A 19,064-nucleotide genomic window follows, 5' to 3' on the forward strand; every position below is an offset into this window, starting at 1 on the left:
AAAACTTTGTTCTGGGTAGCTCATTAAACCTTGTGCTCTTCAATACAAGTGTGAAGGGCATTTTATGCTTAGTCCTTGGTGCTTGAGCAATGTGTGCTGGGTGGGGGAATGCAGAGAGATTTAGGCACTTGGCTTTGCTTTGTCATTTTTGGGGGAGGGAGGGTTGGGTTTTTTGTTTAATTTTATCAAGGTATAGTTGAGCATTATTTCCTTCCATTTTGCAGTAGTGCTGTTGTCCTGTCACATTTAGGAGTTCAGCTGTGCGTCCTGGGAATATTAAAACTCTCCATCAGGATTCATCTCTCTTCCTGCTCTGTAATTGAAAATACTGAGTTATGATTATAGATTTATAATCATGTACCAGAATACCAGAAGATTTGGTTTGTGGGAAGAAATGAATTTAGAGGAAGATCAAGTCTTGCAGCACTTACAAATCCTGTTTCCAGTTGCCACTTCTCAATGCACATGAGATGTCAGAAGGTCCCTAGCTCCCACGTTCTGAGAACAGGGCTGCTTCCTCACTGGAGAGCTCCCAGTGCTGGTGTTCACCTGCCAGAAAAACTAAACTTTGCTCACACTGGATTGTGGGTACAGGGATTTAATGCCTGGGGAGTCTGAATTTCTTTTTTATGTATGAATCTGTGACATAAAACACAGTATAATGCTTTACTTCTTCTTTTCTCTTGGAGAGCCCACAGTAAGCAGCACGAATCAAAACTGCATTAATAGTTTTGAGATTTTGAGAACAATATTTCTCTTATTTCTGTGTTGAACAACCTGGGTAACCACAGTTCCCCCTGTTGATGTACTTGTTTTAATTTCATGTGGAATGAACAACAAGAAATGGACCTATGGCCCTTCTTCCCCTTCAGTTCGCTGTTTTTTTTCCCAGGAATCTCTTTTCTGAATGGTCTTAATCTAATATAATGCTGCTTTGGATAATAGCTCACCCTCCATGGTGTGAAGGGGAGAAGGGTGCATTAACCTACATTAGCAGGCAGGATAAACAAGGCAGTGCTGGCCTTGCAGAGCAGAGGAGGAGCTCTGACGGGCTGGGCTTTGTTTTCATAACTCAGACATGGAAAGGATGCATACTGGTTGTGCTTTGGCTGCTGACTGTGGTGACAGAGCCTGTATCCATGTCTGGAGAGCATCCCTGTGACTGAGACTGCAGGAATTTAAATGGAAGAGACCACATGAATTGTGGTGTCTGTTAACTTGTGAATTACTGGGCACTGTGTTACCATGTCAGTGCTGCTTAACTTACAAAGCAGGGAGAGAAGCCTGGCTGCTTGGGAGCAAATTAGGTCTTTGATTATAAGAGACGTGTCTTTTCTTTTATGGGATTTTAGTTTTCACAATTTTTGAGCTCCATTTTTAGGGTTTGTGTAGGATTATCTGATTATTTTGAAAGAATTTGGATAAAATTATTTTAAAGCTTCACACAACCCCTCCCTAATTTAAACATGTGGTGCAAGCGGGAGTAAGTGGCAGTGTCTGCTTTACTTTCCTGCCTTGCTGTGAGCAGTCTGAGAATGATCTGATGTTCATGTATTAATTCCCCTTGTACCTCATACCTGCTAGTCAGGGCTTTTGTAGAGCACTGACAGCTGGTTTTGTTCCCATATTTTAATTTTTTTAGGTCCCCCAGCCTCATTTGCAGTTGTTCCAGCTTGATGTTCCCACGTGAGGGAATGTTTGGTTACAGAGGATCTCAGAGCTGTTATTTGCAAGAACACCACGTGTGTTACATAAATAAGTAACATGACCTTTCAGACTCTGCATACATAATAACCCTATAAAACTCATCAATGCTTATCCATGTCATGGCTCATTCAGGTTACAGGGGGTTTTAGAGCAGTCATTTCTAACAAATGGCTGCTGAGATCAAAGCCATTTCAAGCCAAAATATCAGATGCAGACTATCAGATGCATTAAATTTCTAGCTTCTGAGCTAATTGTGATATAAATCAAGACAGAATTTAGATAATTTTTGTTAATTTGTTACAAATAAATTTATGTTAGTCCATGTTGATACTCTTTTTAAATGTGCAGTTTTGAATCCAGTAGAGCACAAAGCAAATATTGGTGACAAACTCAGCTGTGGCTTTGAGTGAATCTGTGCTGCAAGGAATTGTCTAAAACAATTACTAAGGGATCACTAATGGTTTGTGGCTTTACTCCTAGAGCAGAGTTAGTTTATGAGAAGGAAGCTCCCAATGTAAATGTGGTTTCATACTCCCCCATAACTGATTATTAAATACTCTTTTTGTTTCTCTGCTGAACATGATTTCATCACTGCCTTCCTACACAACTCCTGCAATTCAGATGTGAGACTGAAAACTGGGCTGACTTGATTTAGATAATGTTAACTGCTCACCAATGGCCAGTGTGCAACACAGATCTTAATAGAAAGGATAATATTTTTACCCCTTTATGAGTGTTAGAGGGAAGCCTTTTCCCAAAGCTCTGTTTGGGTCTGTGACTCGCAGACAAATCATTTTGACTGTGCCAGTCAACCATACAGCTGAGGTTGTAAGTCAGAACAACTGATAGCTGTGTTATCTGTGATAAAACTGCCACAGAAAGCTTCAATCTAAGGGAACCCAGCATTTAAACTTTGCAGGGCCGAACTGTTAAGGAAAGGTCAGTTTATGCCTTAGGCTGAAAAAAAATGGCAATAGTTGGTTGGCGAACCTCCATCAGCGCTCGTCAGGCTTGTGCTGGAGTTTGGGACTATTAATATTCCAAAGGGGTTTTTTTCAATCCTGATCTCCAGAGCACAACTGCTCATGACAGTTCTGAGGCCTGAATGGTATTTAAGAAATGCTGAGACTAACAGCACAAAAAGGGCTTTTTGGGAGATTCCACATGTAACTAACATGTAAGTTATTCATGTGCCATGAATAACTTATGGGGCACAGTGAATATATCTTAGCTTGAGCTTATCTGCCTGCACTCTTGCTTGAAAGGGTATCAGATCTTTCATGGAAATGAATTTTCCAAACGACCCGTTTCAGACCCTGTGTGGAAGCACAGTGCTTCAGACAGAGAGTGAGATGGCAGGAGGGTGATAACAGCAGGGATTTTAGAAGCTTTATATGCAATTTTTCCTGATGTGTTGGTATTTTGAGTATGCTAAAGCAAGAAATATTGCATCCATTCTGACAATCTTCTAGTTAATTATAATCCATTTTGTAGTTTTCACCAGCTGGTACTATTGTTTTTAGAGTACCTGGTAATGCTGGTACAGGTATAAGCAAGTTCTTGATTCCTAAGGACATATATTTTAAAAAGCTCAGAATTTCCAGTGAAAAATATGAAAAATACGTATTTGTTTTGGCATTAACCTGAAAATAACTTTAATAACCTCCATGTTTCTTTTTGGTATGCATTTATATAGTATTTTAAAGTCTATATCCTGTAGTACAGTAGAAATATGGTCACAACAACTTCTGTGTTTTCTAAATAGGGCAGGATGCAGTGTCTCATCACAATGAATTTTAATTCATAATGAATATAATAAACTCTCGGAATCACTTTTTGGTACTGACATCTTAAATAATTCAAAATAGCTGTGTTCTAAATCAGCACTGCTCTGAAGTGTGGCAGAAATATAGCAAATAATGGACTCAGTAATCCTCAGTGCCTCGAGCTATATGGTGTGGTACAGTCCTGACTGCATCACTCACCATCCCTCTGCCAAGGGAGGGATCTTCACTGGGATTTCACTGCAGGATTTTATTTCAGAGATCCAGGAGACCCTTTGGGTTTGGCCAGTTTTATCTGGTATTGATTACACTTAGTAAAAATCAGATTTTATTTAAAAATGGTAATTTAGAACATACAATTTTAAGTGATCTGAATTTCTGATACAGGGAAAGTGCTTATGTTGATCTGCTCTGTTTATTTACCCTACAACCTCTGCTTGTCTACTGCAGACAGGATGGTTCTAACCCAACATGCCTTGAATGTTCCTAACTTTGGAGTGTTGGTGGGAGGATGCACCAGCTCCTCACCTGTTAAGCAGCACTGTTGGATTGCTGTGGTTTAATCTGCCAGTAACAATCCCACTGCAGATGGATCCCAGCCCATTTCCAGAGCAGGAATCCTCTCCAGTTCTTTTAAGCAGGTTGAGCTTTCAGCATGGAAACCAAAATTCTGCATAGCCATGCTCTGACTTTAATGTGTTTATTTTCATATTGGCAGATGTATTCACCAAACTTTTGTGCCATCTGCCATTGTCCCATATTTCTGAATATATAGGATAAAGATAAATGCTATCTTTGATCCAGGGACTTGCCTTGCCTTTGGTATTAACGGGTATCAAGAGCAGCGTTTGTCCCTGAATGTAGAGAAAATGAATACATTGCAGTGGTTGTGGCAGCCCTGCTGCCTGATTTGGTTATTCAGGGTATTATTTTGGATTATTTCTTCAGTAACCATCAATGGTCAGAGAATGGATTCAGTTCAACTTTAAAATTGTGGGAAACAATTTTAGACCAGCATGTTTTGACAAGTCACATTTTACGCATATGTGCAGTTAATAATAAATCAATAAACTTCAATGTTCAACACGCAAAACTCACTTGGTATAGAAAAATAAGGGTTTATTTATTTGTGTGAATATTTATGGGACATTTTCACCTATTATGCTGTAGTACTTCACTGAGGATCACAGGAATAAAACTACTCCAGTTGTACGTGGAAGGAAATCTCTCAATGCCTGCACACTGGAGGAGCTCATCCATTAATAAAAATGGAACCAAATATTGAACACTGCTTCAATGCAGTGTAAAAATGTGCTTTTTTCTGTATGTGGTTTCTAGGGCAGGCATGGCATGGCTGTTGCTGCAGAACCTGTTCCCTGCAGGAGCTGTGGGGTGAAGCTCTGCTTCCCTAAAGTGCAAACTCCTCCTCAGGGGGAGCACTGTCACTGTTATTTGCTCAAAGCCAAGCCTCTTTTCTGTTCTGTAAGCAGACCAGTCCATCTCCAAAAAGCCGAAACCTGGAGCTCTCCCAGCGTGGCATAAGCCAGGGAAGGAAATGGGAGCAGTTTGTCCCATGTTCCATCTAAGGGATGCTGGATGTGACCTTGCCTCCAGCACAGACTTGATTTGGGTCTTGTTCCAAGTGATCCTACAATGGAATTACTGCCAGAATGGGCTGATGGGCTGTGCAGCATTTCCCCATGACTCATGCAGGTTCTAATGTTCTTACCCTGTCACACTGCAGATTGATGGATCCATTGGAAGAATGGTCTGTGTCCCGGGGCTGGCAGCTCATCCTGTGCATGTGTTTATACACAGGGGAGGGTGGGAGGTTGCTGGAGATGGGATCAGGGAGGGAATCCCATTAGGAAGGTGTGTGTTGGCCTTGGCAAGGGCTTTGCTGGTTACAACTGAGGCAGTGTTGAGATAATAAGTCTTTTCACAGAAAGTGTTTAGATAATGTTATCTAAATGCTTTCTGCATTGTGAAACTGTTACCTTAGTGCTTTACTTCACTACTGGAAAAAACATTAAAGGCAATTAATAGGTATACAAAATTTCTGTCAGTGCTTCTCATACATTAAAAAAATCCAACAGAATATGTGAGACAATGAATGGATTTAGAGAAACCACTATGAAAGATCTGATAGTTCTGGGAACTGATGTTCTGTTTCCCTGCTCTTTTTTTTTTTTTTTTTTTTTTGAACTGGGGAAGAGAAAGAGATAACAAAATCAAGGAGTTTTTGCAAAAGCAATATGCTTTTTTTAAACTGGGCACTGGCACATTTAAGGCCACTCTGCACTGAACTAAGGCTCTGTCTTCTCTGAAATCAAAGCAGGCAGCCTTTCTCCTCTTCCCTTACTGGGAACTTGTTCAAGTTCAGGCTTCTCTGGGGATATTCACTTTCAGAACATTTAAGAAGAGCTGATTTACATACTGGACTGTGGTGTTGGAGCATTACTGACTGTAGGGGTGTCCAGGTGCTGCCATCTCTTGCCCAGACCCCACTGTGACCTGCTCCTGTCCTGTTGCTTTAGCAACTCTAAAGGAAATTATTTTATTTTGCTGCCACTCTTCTGTTCCAAAATTGCCTTTTGGTGCCCTCTTTTTTGTAGTCCACATCAAACAAGTGATTTGACTGTTTTCCTAATGCCTGCGCCTTGCTGCTGCCTCTTTTCTAACATCAGACTTGATGAAGCTATTTTGGGGTAGCTGTGACTTGAGGGCTTTAAGATCCCAGTCTGAACTTTGAGGAGAATTAAAGCAGCCATACAATTTATTGGTTAGAAAGTATAATTAATCATACACAGTCAGTGGCTTTGTGGGCAATTGCTTATAAAGTAAAGGAGAACCAAGAGGTTGCCTGCAGCCTGGAGGCAGGGCATGGGAGCTCAAGCTCCTCTGTGGAGAAATAAGCATTTAAAAAATGCTCAGCTCTGAAATTGTTCTAAAAATACTATGGATATGTACAAATACAGGATTCTTAAATTTTCACTGTTAGTGTCAGTCCTGGAATCTGGCTCCCAACTGCACTTTCCAGGTGTGTCAGGAGGTTGCAGTTTTTGGGACAAAGCAAACTTAGACACTGTGCACTGCATGGCAGCAAGGGGGTTTTCAGGGAATGGGTTCAAGCCCTTAAATAATAATGATAAAATTAATACCAGAGAACTATGGTTTTAATATCTCTCTAATGAGGAAAAATATCTGTTTTGTTCAATTAAATTGTTTTGTAGTATCCTCTTCCCCAAATCCCAAAGTAATTGTTACTGGCAGTTTGATTTCCACATTTGTGGTGTATTTTGAAATCTGTGGGGTGCAGTTCGGCTTTATACAAGGTAAACATTAGTACATACATTCCAAACTCTGCTAGGAATCGCTGTATCTTGGCATTTTTTTATGTACAGTTTGAATGGAGAACAGCACAGGTTCCACTGGTTATTTATCCAAACCTCCCAAAAAATGGAAACAACACCTGAATCCATCAGTTGTTCTCCTTTCTCTGCCAATGTTGTGGAGTTTAAATGTAGTCAGTTTTTCATAATCCTCATCTGATTTTTATATGTAAGTAAATGTAATGTTGTTTTCTTTAAGTCATTTATAGTAACTGAGGAATTGGTATTCATAAAGTTTATGGGAAGTCCTGAATATTACACTGCCAAGGTATTCAGCTACATCTTTAGGCATCTCAAAAGTTATTTGAGGTAATTGAGGTCCCAGAGGAAACACCTGAAAGACAGATAATGTCAGCTGCAGGTGATTAGGTGCCAAAGTGAAGACTTGATTTTTCTGTGTTATGGAGAAAAAATACCTGCAATACTTAAAAGGACACAGATCTTTTGTTACAAAAGGTTATTTGAACTTGCTATTTCTTTGTATTTCTGTTAATAGATGCCTTTTATTTAAGCAGTTGTTTTGAATTTAGCACACAAGTCGCAATGAATGTAGTGGAAATACCGTTGAAGGTGTACTAAAATGTTCTGCTGGCTGCAGACCAGTGCTCAACATTTTTCCCACATCAGCTTTAGTTCAGCCAGAGTTGGAAATAAAATCTATTCTGTGTATGTTCTATACATTCCATTGGGGGAGATGACATCTTAGCCAAGGCAGCTGTCAGGGAGAGCAGGAGAAAGGTTTCTGAAAAAGTACCTCTAAGAAAGAGTTTGTGTAGTGTGACCAGAGGACTGATACAGATTTTTCTGTTGTGGTTTGACACTGGTTAAAATGCCAGGTGCCCATGAAAACTGTTCACTCACTCTCCTCTGCTACAGCTGGACACATGAGGGGAAAAACCAGGCTCATGAGTTGAGATAAGGACTGGGAGAAAACACTTTAAGAGCAAAACAGGCTCAAATTTAAAGGTATAAAATAAATTTATTATTAACAGAGTCAGAGGAGGAGTCAAACCCTCCTCTGACTGCCCTTTCTGTTCCTGGTGTAATTCGTTAGTGTGTGCAAAGTGAATGTGTAGCACAGCTGTGCAAAATTAGCAACACTTGAATTATTGTACTTGTCCTGAGCTGGCAGCTTGAGGTATTCCATCAGACACTGGGGAGTAGGGAGATCATTTGGAAGCCATTTCATGTGTCTTCCTGGTGGTTTCTGACACTTTAATCATCTGATCAGTAGGAGTACAGAAATGAGGATGTTTAAAAACCTGCAGAGATAGTGTAGTGGCTTCTCAAAAGCCTGGCAGCTTCAATTTTTGGACTGTATTGAAAGAAATGTAAATAAAATAAAAAATCAGTCTGAACATTGTGCTGCATGATTTTAGGAGCCCTGGCCTGATCTGCTTTTGTGTTTAGTTTTTTGTTGGTGCAGAGAGGATCTGGTAGGAAAACTGGATTTGGTAATGTTGGAAAACTGTAGTGAGGACCTGAACCATTTGTGTGCTTTGGAGCTTTAGGTGATGTGAATGGGTTGAATGTAGAGTGGAGCTCAGTGGAAGGTGGATCAGGTGAAGCCTTGTGCTGGGGCTGTATGAAGTGCTGGCTACTTTGGAGCTGGGTGAGGTTTCTCCACTTGGATTTTTTTTTCCAAGATCTGGCTCACATTTGTAGCCGGAGTGATTTCTTTGGGCTGGTATTTTAGGAATGGTGTGAGCTGTACTGCATGCAGGAATGTCAGGAGGTTGGGAGCACATGCCAGGGTGGAACACAGCCCAGCAGTGGGTGCTCAAATCAAATTCTTATTTGTTACTAAGGGAAACTTTTACTCGGGGTGTGCCAGGAGCTGATGGGGACTGCAGGAAGTCTCCAAGCATTGATCTTTATTATTTTTGGTCTTGAAAGCTGAGTTTATGGCAGTGACTGGCACCAGAGAGAGCTTCACTTGTGTGTCAGTGCCTGTCCCTTGGCAAAGCTGGTGGGGAGTCAGGGAGGGCAGCAGGGCGCAGGGTCTGGCTGGAGTTGGACCTTGTGCCAGCAGCTCCACCAGCTCTGGTCTAAAGGAAAGCACTGCTGGACTAGCCAGCTTTGTTGTTCTCTTCCTAGAGCTGGGCATGGTGTAATTTGGATCCAGTGCTAGAAATGATCCATCTTGCACTGATGAAGTCCTTATTGCTGGGTGTGAGCAGTAACATTCATTGCTGTTATTCCTTAATCTGGCATTCAGGGAAGAGAAATGGGCTGATACTCTATGTGTACACCTCTTCCCCCGACAATTAGTTGTCTGTACTCTTAGTCTGAAGCTACCTAATTCTGTGATCTTAATTACTAATTCTGGTGTTATGTGATTTCAGTTGAAAGTCAGTGGTATACATTGCCTTCCCTCCAAAATAAAATAAATATTTTGTTTTTCAAGCTCTGATTTGGTGTATTCCCTTTCCTCACAGTGTTTCTGGGTAGCTGTGAGTGTTGCATTAGATTGCACGTGATTTGTTCATGCAACACTTTGCAAGACACTTGAGGGTCCCTGGATGGTCCCAATTTTTTCCCTTCAGTTCAATAGCAGCCAAGCAAGACCCACAATTAAATCCTGTAGGAAGCTTGCAGAACCCAGAGTGTTTCTGTGTATATACTAAAGACAGCTGAAAAGAGCTGAAAATAACAGCTTTGCTCTCTGCTTTGGAAATGCTGACCTGCTGCATGTGAACTCTCTGCAGACATTATTCCCACTTGATCTTACACCAGATTTCTCATGGGGGTTTTATTTATTGAAACCTTCTTTATATTTAAGGTGCTCACTCTGTGTAAGGAAACTAATGGGTTTTGATTAAATAATTGGACTTTGCTGTAATTTTGTATTTCTTGTATGTTCAGAAATCCATTGTTCAGAGGGGTTTATTACATTAATTGATTTGCTTATCTTCTTGAGGCAGGATAGAAATAGCTGGAGTCTGACCCATTTTGTCCCATGTCCTGTTACCCCACTTCCCCCTCCCCCCACCTTGAATCTTAATGATCAATTTACCACTTCATCACTGAGGATAGTGAAAATTTTTTCCTTTGTGGAAATTGAAACATAATGAAACCTTTTATTTAGTGGAATTATTGTTACAAAGTACTTCAGAATCTTGGATTGCACCAGCAGGAAAGTGTAGCTGTTACCTTTTTCAGTAACATTTTCTCTCCAGATTTTTCTCAGCTGAGCTTTTTCCTCTGGTGTCTTTTTGTGGTAGGATTTGAGGTTCACAGAAGAGGAACTTAGGCTACAGGATGCCAAGTTAGTCTGCCCAATATGTGGAGTCATTCAGAGATTTAGTGGGATTAGAGCAGCTCTCAGTTCTGACCATCAGTGACTTTGTTTAAAAACAACTGGCAGCAGTAGCAGAGCAGTTGGTTGATTAAAACCCTGGAGTGTAATTGTTGTAGTTGCTCTGGTTGTTCTTCTTGGTGCAGGTAATAAGAGCTGTGTGTAAGGCATAGGTCCTGTTAGGGCTGGCCCTGTGGCAAAGCCATTAAACTGCAGAGCTCTGAAAAGTCTCTGCACACTTACTGCAGCTCTGCACATTTTTAGTTGATTAAAATGATTATTAAAAACATGAAATGTACTTTGTTTTCTTTTTTTTTCTGAGGCTTTGTAGCAATAAATATTTAAGCAAATAGTTTTCTGTGATGGGAGTCACTCTATGGGTAGAATGAAGTGAAAACATTTTCAATACCATTAATTTCAAATTAAATTTGGTCAGCAGTGGCAAATCCATGGTTCACCTTAGGTTGTTGACAACTTTCTGTAACATTCATGTGCTTTTATATTTTTTAATCAGGATTCTCATGAGATGTTAGGCAAACATCTTTCCTATTCTTTTGTTAGTCCTTTTCAACTGGACCTCATTATGGAGTGAACTTGGAAGAATTTCTGAAGAGCCATAGTTTTGGGGTTAAAAATGGTTAAAATCCCATTTATTTATAATGAAACAAGTAGGAAAACACATCGATGAGACAGCTGCCAACATTGTTAATTATTTGTCTGGTGACAGATCCCTCTGTCATGTGATTGTCAGCCAGGCAAGAAGCCTCAGAATGGGACAGGAGGGTGTGTGCTTGGCCTCTGAGGCTGTGATTCCCTGCTGGAGCCAGTAACACAGAAATGTTTGCTGTTGTCTCCTCTGTCCTGCAGTGAACACTTGTCGTGTGCCTTCACATTCTTCCTGCACGGGGAGAGCAATGTGTGCACGAGCGTGGAGATTGCGCAGCACCAGCCCATCTACCTGATCACCGAGGAGCACATCCACATGGCCCAGTCCTCCCCCTCGCCCTTCCAAGGTACAGCTGCCAGCAGTCCTCTGGGCAAGGCTCTCCTGAACTTGCTGTCTATTCTCATTGGTAACCTTACATGCCAAGCAAATCAATCATTTCAGTTTCAAAAGAATTAGTGTTTAAGAAAGTCACTGCACCCATGTGGTTTTCTGACATGGTCTCTCTGTGAATCCTATGGGAATGCAAATGCTGAGCTTATCTGGTTCAGGACTCATTTATACACTGGCAACTATTTACTGTTTTATTTTAAAAACAAGGGCTAGGTGGGTGTGAAAATGTAATAGAAACAATGAAAAACTTTTAAGTATCTGTGATTATTTATTTGCCAGTGTAAGAAATTAGAATTTTACAGAGTTAACGTGATGGCTTAGTAAATTCATAATGCAATTTTCATTTGATGCTTTACCAAAAAAAAAAAAAAATTAAGAATTTTGAGTCATTGCATTATGCTGGCTTTACTACAGTCTGAAATTATAATTTCAAAGCAATTAAAGAAAGAAATCTTAGTAAAGTTCAACATAGAGTAAAAAAACACCCAGAGACACATGAAATGATCATTTATAGAGATATTAACTTATAGCAACATTATTGAAAATATTTTGTGTCTAAATGTAAAGCTATGACAGGCTCAGGAACTTCAGTCATACATTTTATTTCAGTGAGCTGAATTCATAACTCAAATCAAATACAACTAAAAGCAAAATTGAGTCAGAATGGAAATACATGTTGTTAAGCAAGTAGTTTTCCTTATTTGTTGTGACTCTTCTTCATGTATTATCTATCCTTTTTAATGCTGAGAAGTCTCAAATGTTCCTGTCCTCTCTTCTTTCTGTGAGTGCTCTGCCCTGAGTGCTGTTTCACTACACTGGGGTTGCTGGAATTTCATTTGCTGTGGAAATTATGAACCAAACTACCATGGAGTCCTGTGTTAGCTCAGGAGGGCCCAGTGCTCTGTAGGTTTGGATTCACAGCTGTTCTGGGCTTTGCAGGGGCTTTCCCTGGACCCTTCAGTGCTCAGGCAGAGGCAGAGCTGGAGCAGCCCTGCTGTGGGACTGGTGCTTGTTCTCCTGCAGTGCTGCTGAGTCCTTCAGGGCTGCTGTGTGTTGTGTTGCAGTGCTGGTGAGTCCTTATGGCTTGAACGGGACCCTCACAGGCCAGTCCTACAAGATGTCAGACCCTGCCACTCGGAAGCTCATGGAGGAGTGGCAGTACTTCTACCCCATGGTGCTGAAGAAAAAGGAAGGTATGAAAGAGAAGGAAGAGCTGGGATATGACAACGATTTCCCTGTTGCAGTTGAAGTCATTGTTGGTAAGTTTCAATATTCTGCCTGAAGGATTATTTTCCTCCCCATGATTTGGAAAAAAAAAAAAGTCATCTAATTAATCAGAAAGAGCCATTATAATTTTCCTATATTCTCTCGTAGCTCTCTTGACACTAGAACATCTGAGTAGTTCTGTCGCCTCAAGCTTTTGTACTCCCTGTATCCCACATGCCATTATTCACTGAATTGAGCTGCTTGTTTCAGCTCTGTGCTGGTTACAGAGGGCTGCATGTATATTAGCATGGAAATTCCTTAGCTCTTTGTATTTCAGATAATAAGTTTTGTCAAATTGACATTGCAAAAAGTGGAGGTAGCTGTGGTTGCTGGATATGATCAGGTGTGTCTCAGACTTGTGGTTTTCCATCTCTCTGCAGGGGGTGTGAGGATGGTGTATCCTTCAGCCTTTGTTCTCATCTCCCAGAGTGACATTCCAGTGTCACAGAGCACTGCCAGTGCTGCAGGCCATATAAATGTGGGACAGCAGGGGCTTGGAAGCGTGAAGGATCCTGTCAGTACCTGTGGGATGCCCCTGACTCCCCCCACCTCTCCAGAGCAGGCTGTTATGGGTAAGCAGTGGGCTGGGGAGATGGAGTCAGACTCTGGGTTTTGCTTTGGTCCTGGGGAGTGCCTGTGTGAACAGGGGCATGGTAAAGCAGGCAATGGAGGAGTGTGGAGGAGGACTTTGTAGGCTTGGTGAAGGAAAGCCAGTGCTGTGAGCAGCCCTTTACACAAAACAGGGTGAATTCGGTTCAGCTCCCTTTCCTGTGGTTACATGTGTGTGCACTGCTGCAAAGCAACACAAAAATCTCTCACCACTGGGCAACCTTCTTCAGCTTGGAGAATTTTTGAATCTGTTGGGCAGCACTTATTAAATTTCACAGAGCAATAGAAGTGTCAAAGGCACAAAGGCCCTACAAGTTTCTGTGAGACTGTATAGCCAGATGGGGCTAAAGAATCCTTGTTATACCTTCACTGAGGAGCTTCCAAACTTGGCCTTTATGGGATACTTCTGTCACATCAACAGGGTCAGTCCTGGAGTGACAGTCATTGAGGTTGGAAAAGACCTCTAAGATCACCAAGTCAAACCTTTGAGCCTGGATGCAAAGCCAAAGAAAACATGTCTGGATTCATTTGTCCATGATTAGAGCCTATAGATGAAGACAATCAAACTGTTTAGTATTTACTGTTAATAAGTCAGAATATGAGATGTAAATACACTTGGAATGGTGTTTTTCAAAGGAACTGAGAGTTAAAATAAGCAAGAATTACTAATTAATAACTAACTGAAGCAAGATAATCACCATTAAAATAACTATTCAAATATTGATGCATATATTAATGTGCTGTTGTATTTTTTAAATTTTCAGAACCCTGTTGCACTTGTGCAGTATCACAAGGGGGATTCTATTTTTGAATATTTATGAACTATCATTTATGTAAAAGTGTTTGTGTTGTCCAATCTGGCAGTCACAGCTTCTGTTTGATCTCTGTTATTGTTTGAGGGCAGTATGAATTTGTATCAGAGGGGTGCCTCTTCAGCAAACAATGAAAAGATTCTTTTTTATCAAAAAACATTTTGAAAGACCTTGAAAAACTGGAGGAATGGATTGGAAAAGCATCTCATGCAGACCAGAAGCACTAATGGGACCCATAAACTGGATTAGTGTGAGGCATAGGAATAATACTTCAGTTCTGCCCAATACTGTTTAAAACATGGCTTTAGTGTCATGTCCAGTTTGGAGCACCTGAAGATGGGGACAAGAGAAGAAGAATAGGCTTTTCTCTGCAACCAGTATGTAATGAATCTAAACTGGAGCAAAGCAAATGTAGGAGGAAAAACTTGATCTGAGGAAGGATAATGGAATAAATTGGCTGTTGGGAAGCTACACAAGTTCCATTAGCAGAGGGGTGATGGGTTTTAGGAGGTCTGGTTGGGCATTTTGTAAGGCTGTTTTTAAGAAACAGATTAGTGAAATTTGTTGATCCCGCTTTAAAGGAAAGACTGGACTAGATGATCTCTTCAGTTCTCTTTTAATCTCTTTTTATATTTTCCATAGTTGTGTCTAAAATATGTAACAAAACAAATTGTTGCTGGAACTGGAAAATGGCATTTTTCACCAGTGGAACCAGTGTGGACTGCAGGGGTTGTGTGGTGGCCTCTGGTGAGGGGCTGATGTATCCTCCACTCTCTGTACCATTGCCTGCCATAGGTATCTCTGTGTGTGCCAGGACTGTGTCAGGGATGTTCGTGGATAAAAATTAGTGTCAGTGTTGTGTGAGAACAAAATGTTTTTGCCTGCTGTGCAGTTCTGTCTCTTGTTATGCTGTATATTTCTGTACTATATAGTATAAAATATTAAATAATTATAAAAAGCAATAATTAATACATTCCAATGTAACTTGAAAGCCCTGGTAGTCCCTTGGTTATCCTCTTGTGCCCCCTGTCCTTCCCTTCACATCAGACTTTTCCTTGTTTCCCTCCTGCTGTTGACATGTGATGCCTTTGTGTGCGTGTGATGTTTGTCTATACCCATATTCCTTCTCCCCCTCTCCAAAGGAGGGCACATTTGCTAATTCTGAAGTTGTGACCTGTTTGTTTTTTGATCATCTGTCAAGATGATCAAGATGATGTTGGAGAACATTTGAAAGCCAATGAAATACATGGTTAGAGGCACAGGCCTCAGTATGGCCAGGATTTCAATGTATGACTTTACAAAAAGATAATCAGGGAAGATCTAAGTGGAGAAAGAAATGCATAACGGGAAGAATGCAAGATGAGGATTAGGCAGCTGCTAGACCGTTTCACAAGTTGTGTTTTGCAAGTCACCTGGTGGCAAGCAGCAGGATTCCCTGTTAGCTGCAGTGATGTGCAGCACTGAGTGCCTTCAGCACTTCACACTTGAGGCTGCTTGGATGGCGACAGCAGGAGGACAAAGTGTTCTGTACCCTGGGGTGACCTTGTGAAAATGCAGCACATCACTCCTTGCTGTTCCAGCCCCAGCCCAGAGCAGGGACTCGTGCCCAGGCCAGTGGACCCAAAGCTCCCTCTGCTGCTGCAGCTTGGGCTTGGCAGGATGGATGTGCTGGAGTTCAGTTCAGCTAAACAAAAACACATTGCAGGGAGAAAAAGCAGCATCTGCTTGTACAATCGCTGCTAAAGGCTTCTGCATCACAGGAAGGAGTGGAGTGCAGAGAGTTTTCAGGCTCTCAACATGTTGAAGTAATATCTTAATTTATTATCTCTTTGATAACCATACAGAAAATACATACTGAGAATATCATATGCTGTGTTAATAGTGTATCTACTTGTGATAAGCTGTTGGAAATTTCTGTAGTAGTGTAGATCTCAACTAGAAAATCTCACCAAAGACAATTTTGATTCTCGTACTTCAATTCAAATGTATTGTAAGGAAATGGCACAGAATCCCAGAGTGATTTGGATTGGAAAGGACTTTAAACTCATTCCACTCTCTACCATGGGCAGGGACACCTTCCACTGTCCCAGATTGCTCCAAGCCCCATCCAGCCTGGTCTTGGACACTGCCAGGGATCCAGAGGCAGCCACAGCTGCTCTGGGCACCCTGTGCCAGGGCCTGCCCACCCTCCCAGAGAACAGTTCCTTCCCAATGTCCCATCCATCCCTGCCCTCTGGCAGTGGAAGCCATTCCCTGTGTCCTGTCCCTCCATCCCTTGTCCCCAGTTTCTTTCCAGCTCTCCTGGAGCCCCTTTAGGCACGGCAAGGGGCTCTGAGCTCTCCCTGGAGCCTTCTCTTCTCCAGCTGAACATCCCCAGCTCTTCCAGCCTGTCTCTGTAGGAAAGCATCAGTGATCCATTCATTTCCTCAGTGAGGTTTAATATCGAATATAAAGAACTGATCCTTGCTTTGAAATACTCTACATAAATGATTGGTTTTTTTAATAGATGCTTTTAGGACCATCCATATTACAATAAATTTTGTCTTTAAAGCAACTCACCAAAGATTATATAAATTCAAGTTTAACAACCAGGATAATAATGAAAAAGCTCTATCTGCACTATTTCGTAGTGATTCAGTCCAGAGCTGTAGGGGCTATCTAAAGTACCTCCATTTATTAGGGAGTGTATTTTTTATAGATACATATAGATATATTATATACAGAGTGTATCACATCACATGAGGTGCAGTATGTGCACAACTCTATTGTCCAGGTCTGTGGTACAACCCAGTGCCATCTTTGTTGCCTCAAAGGAAATGTTGCTTTGCAATGTGTTTTGTAAGGATGCTCTGAGCATTCCCCAGTGAATGTGAACATCAGTGTAGTCAGCAGCTTGCTCAGAGACTTCCAGGAAAAAGTATCAAGTGCCAGTATGAAGAACAGTTCTGACATTAATGCTTTATTTCTCTTGCAGGAGAAAGTGGCTGCTCTCAGAGCAGCATCAGCCATCCAGCTGTGCAGGAGGGCACAGTCAGTGTCCACAGTCCAAAGAAATCAAGCAAGATTACTCACAAATTTCACAACCGTATTGTTCACCGTGTGTGGAAGGAATGCATCCTCAACAGGGCACAGTCCAAGTATGGCAGCATGCTTTACTCATTTATAACACAAAATATACAGCTAAAATTGTCATAGTTTGCCTTAATGTTATTCCTTACAGGATTCCTTTGCCACCAATCAGATCTAATAATGATCTACACAGCATTATCAAAGAAAATGATGTATTATCAAAAAAAATTTGTCCCTGTGTTCAGCTGAGAACTCCTGACACTTCCTGTTGTATTTGCAGTTGTGTATCCTAATTGTGACAGTCCTTGAGGCCACACATCCATAGGCTGTGCCTTCAGCCAACTGCTCTCAGATTTAGTGATGGCAGCTTCTATCTCCAGTTGTAGTTACTACACTGAAAGCTGTGTGACTGCAGAACAAACTGTATATATTTGATATTTAGGGCTCTAAGGGGAGTATTTGTAAAGCATTACATGAGTTGGACTAAAATTTCAATTGACAAGTGTGTATAAATTGATATTGGTATCATAGACGTTTAGTACTGGAGATTTAAAGTGTATCACAGCATGGTGAGCACTGAAATATTTTTTTCCTATTTCTATGCAATTTCCTCATTGGATATGTCAGACTACTTGTCAGAAACAGTTTAAATTGCTTTCCCCTTGTTTCCTGTGCTCAGACTCCAGACAGAGTTATCTGAGGCAGAGCTGGGACCTTCCTCCTACACAAATCAAACTGTAAATTTAAGGAGTAGTACAGGGGTCTGCTGTCAATTTCGAAGGTCAGGTAGAAGGAAGTAATTTATCTGAAGGGAACATATATGAATTTATGTACATTTTAAAAATTTTTTTCTTCCAAAGGTCATGATTACTAAAATAATTTTCTCTTCTTCAGGAGGAATCAAATTACAGCTGCAAATTTGGAAGAGGAAGTTCCTAACAATAGTGTTTCTTGGGATTTTGTGGATCCAGTCCAAAGAGTCAATTGTTCTTGTTCCAGGTGAGCTTTGAAGAGAATAAACATTTGTCATATTGTGAAAGCCCTGTTTAATTCAGACAGAGGTACACTGACAGAAGAGAGTTACGCTTTAGCTGAGACAAGAGGAAATTGTAATATCAAACCTGTAATCACATTTGGGGATGAATCTCAGGCATCTCGGGCATCTCGGCCCATTGACACTTGCAGGAGCCAATCCAAGTGTAAAATGATGGTACTGGAGCCAGGATCATTTCAACAGTTCCTATTCATAAGGAATTCATCCTGCAGCTTTTCAGAGCTGTAACCTGTGCTTAAGTGGTTAAGGCTTGTGGTGAAGATGGCAGGATCTGCCTAAGTTTGTGAGCATCCTGATATTTGGAGGAAGAGGGAAAACATCCCTACCAATCACTTCACATGCCTCTGATCAATCTGCCATGGCACCAAAATCCACCCAAGTGAATGTTAAACCTTTGCAGCCTGGTCACCCACTGTCACTGGATCAGAAAGAATTCACAGCTCACTCACGCAAACACTTTAGGAGGTTATTAAAGTTATCTGTCATCTTTGCATGGTTAGAATTCCAGGACTTCTCACTCAGGAAAGGCAAACCATCATCACCAATATACTTAACCATTCTTAAAACTATCAGATGTTATGGGGCTAGAAAAAATCCCCAGCTTGCATTGAAATAGTCCTGTGAAACACTTCTGCTGAAATTCTTAATTCCCAAGGTCACCATCTACTTGTAAGATAGGTGATAAAAGCACTTTTATCCCAAAAAAAAAATTATTCCTTAAGCATGGAGTTCTTTGTGTAGTCAGAGGAAGAGATGAAGGGTCTGTGCATCCTACAAGGAACGCTCAACCTTGAGACTCCCTGCTCTGTCCTGAGTGAGAGGAAGCTTTCTGCAGCTCTTTCCCCTAATTATACACATTTGTATTTATATACTCAAGAATGTGGAACAGATAAATGTTTTGTCAGAATGCCAAGTGTTTCCTGTGGAAAACTGTGGTCCAGCTTTGCCTGGAAAGCATGGGAATGAATAGTGGGCAGTGGGAGCCTGATTCTATGGATAGGTTCAGCTGCACTTGC

General features: G+C 41.1%; 1 protein-coding gene across 1 annotated transcript in view; it reads left to right on the forward strand.

Annotated features, from left to right (window-relative positions):
• Positions 1 to 19,064, forward strand: part of MED13L (mediator complex subunit 13L) — a 167,351-nt gene that overhangs the window by 110,766 nt on the left and 37,521 nt on the right. The window contains exons 5-9 of the mRNA XM_056504092.1: positions 11,049 to 11,194; positions 12,303 to 12,497; positions 12,885 to 13,076; positions 16,900 to 17,062; positions 17,889 to 17,993. Of these exons, the coding sequence (XP_056360067.1) occupies positions 11,049 to 11,194; positions 12,303 to 12,497; positions 12,885 to 13,076; positions 16,900 to 17,062; positions 17,889 to 17,993 (801 nt within the window). The remainder of the gene's footprint in view (positions 1 to 11,048; positions 11,195 to 12,302; positions 12,498 to 12,884; positions 13,077 to 16,899; positions 17,063 to 17,888; positions 17,994 to 19,064) is intronic.

This window comes from Oenanthe melanoleuca, chromosome 15 (assembly GCF_029582105.1).
Source record: "Oenanthe melanoleuca isolate GR-GAL-2019-014 chromosome 15, OMel1.0, whole genome shotgun sequence".
In the NCBI taxonomy this organism is placed as follows: Eukaryota; Metazoa; Chordata; class Aves; order Passeriformes; family Muscicapidae; genus Oenanthe; species Oenanthe melanoleuca.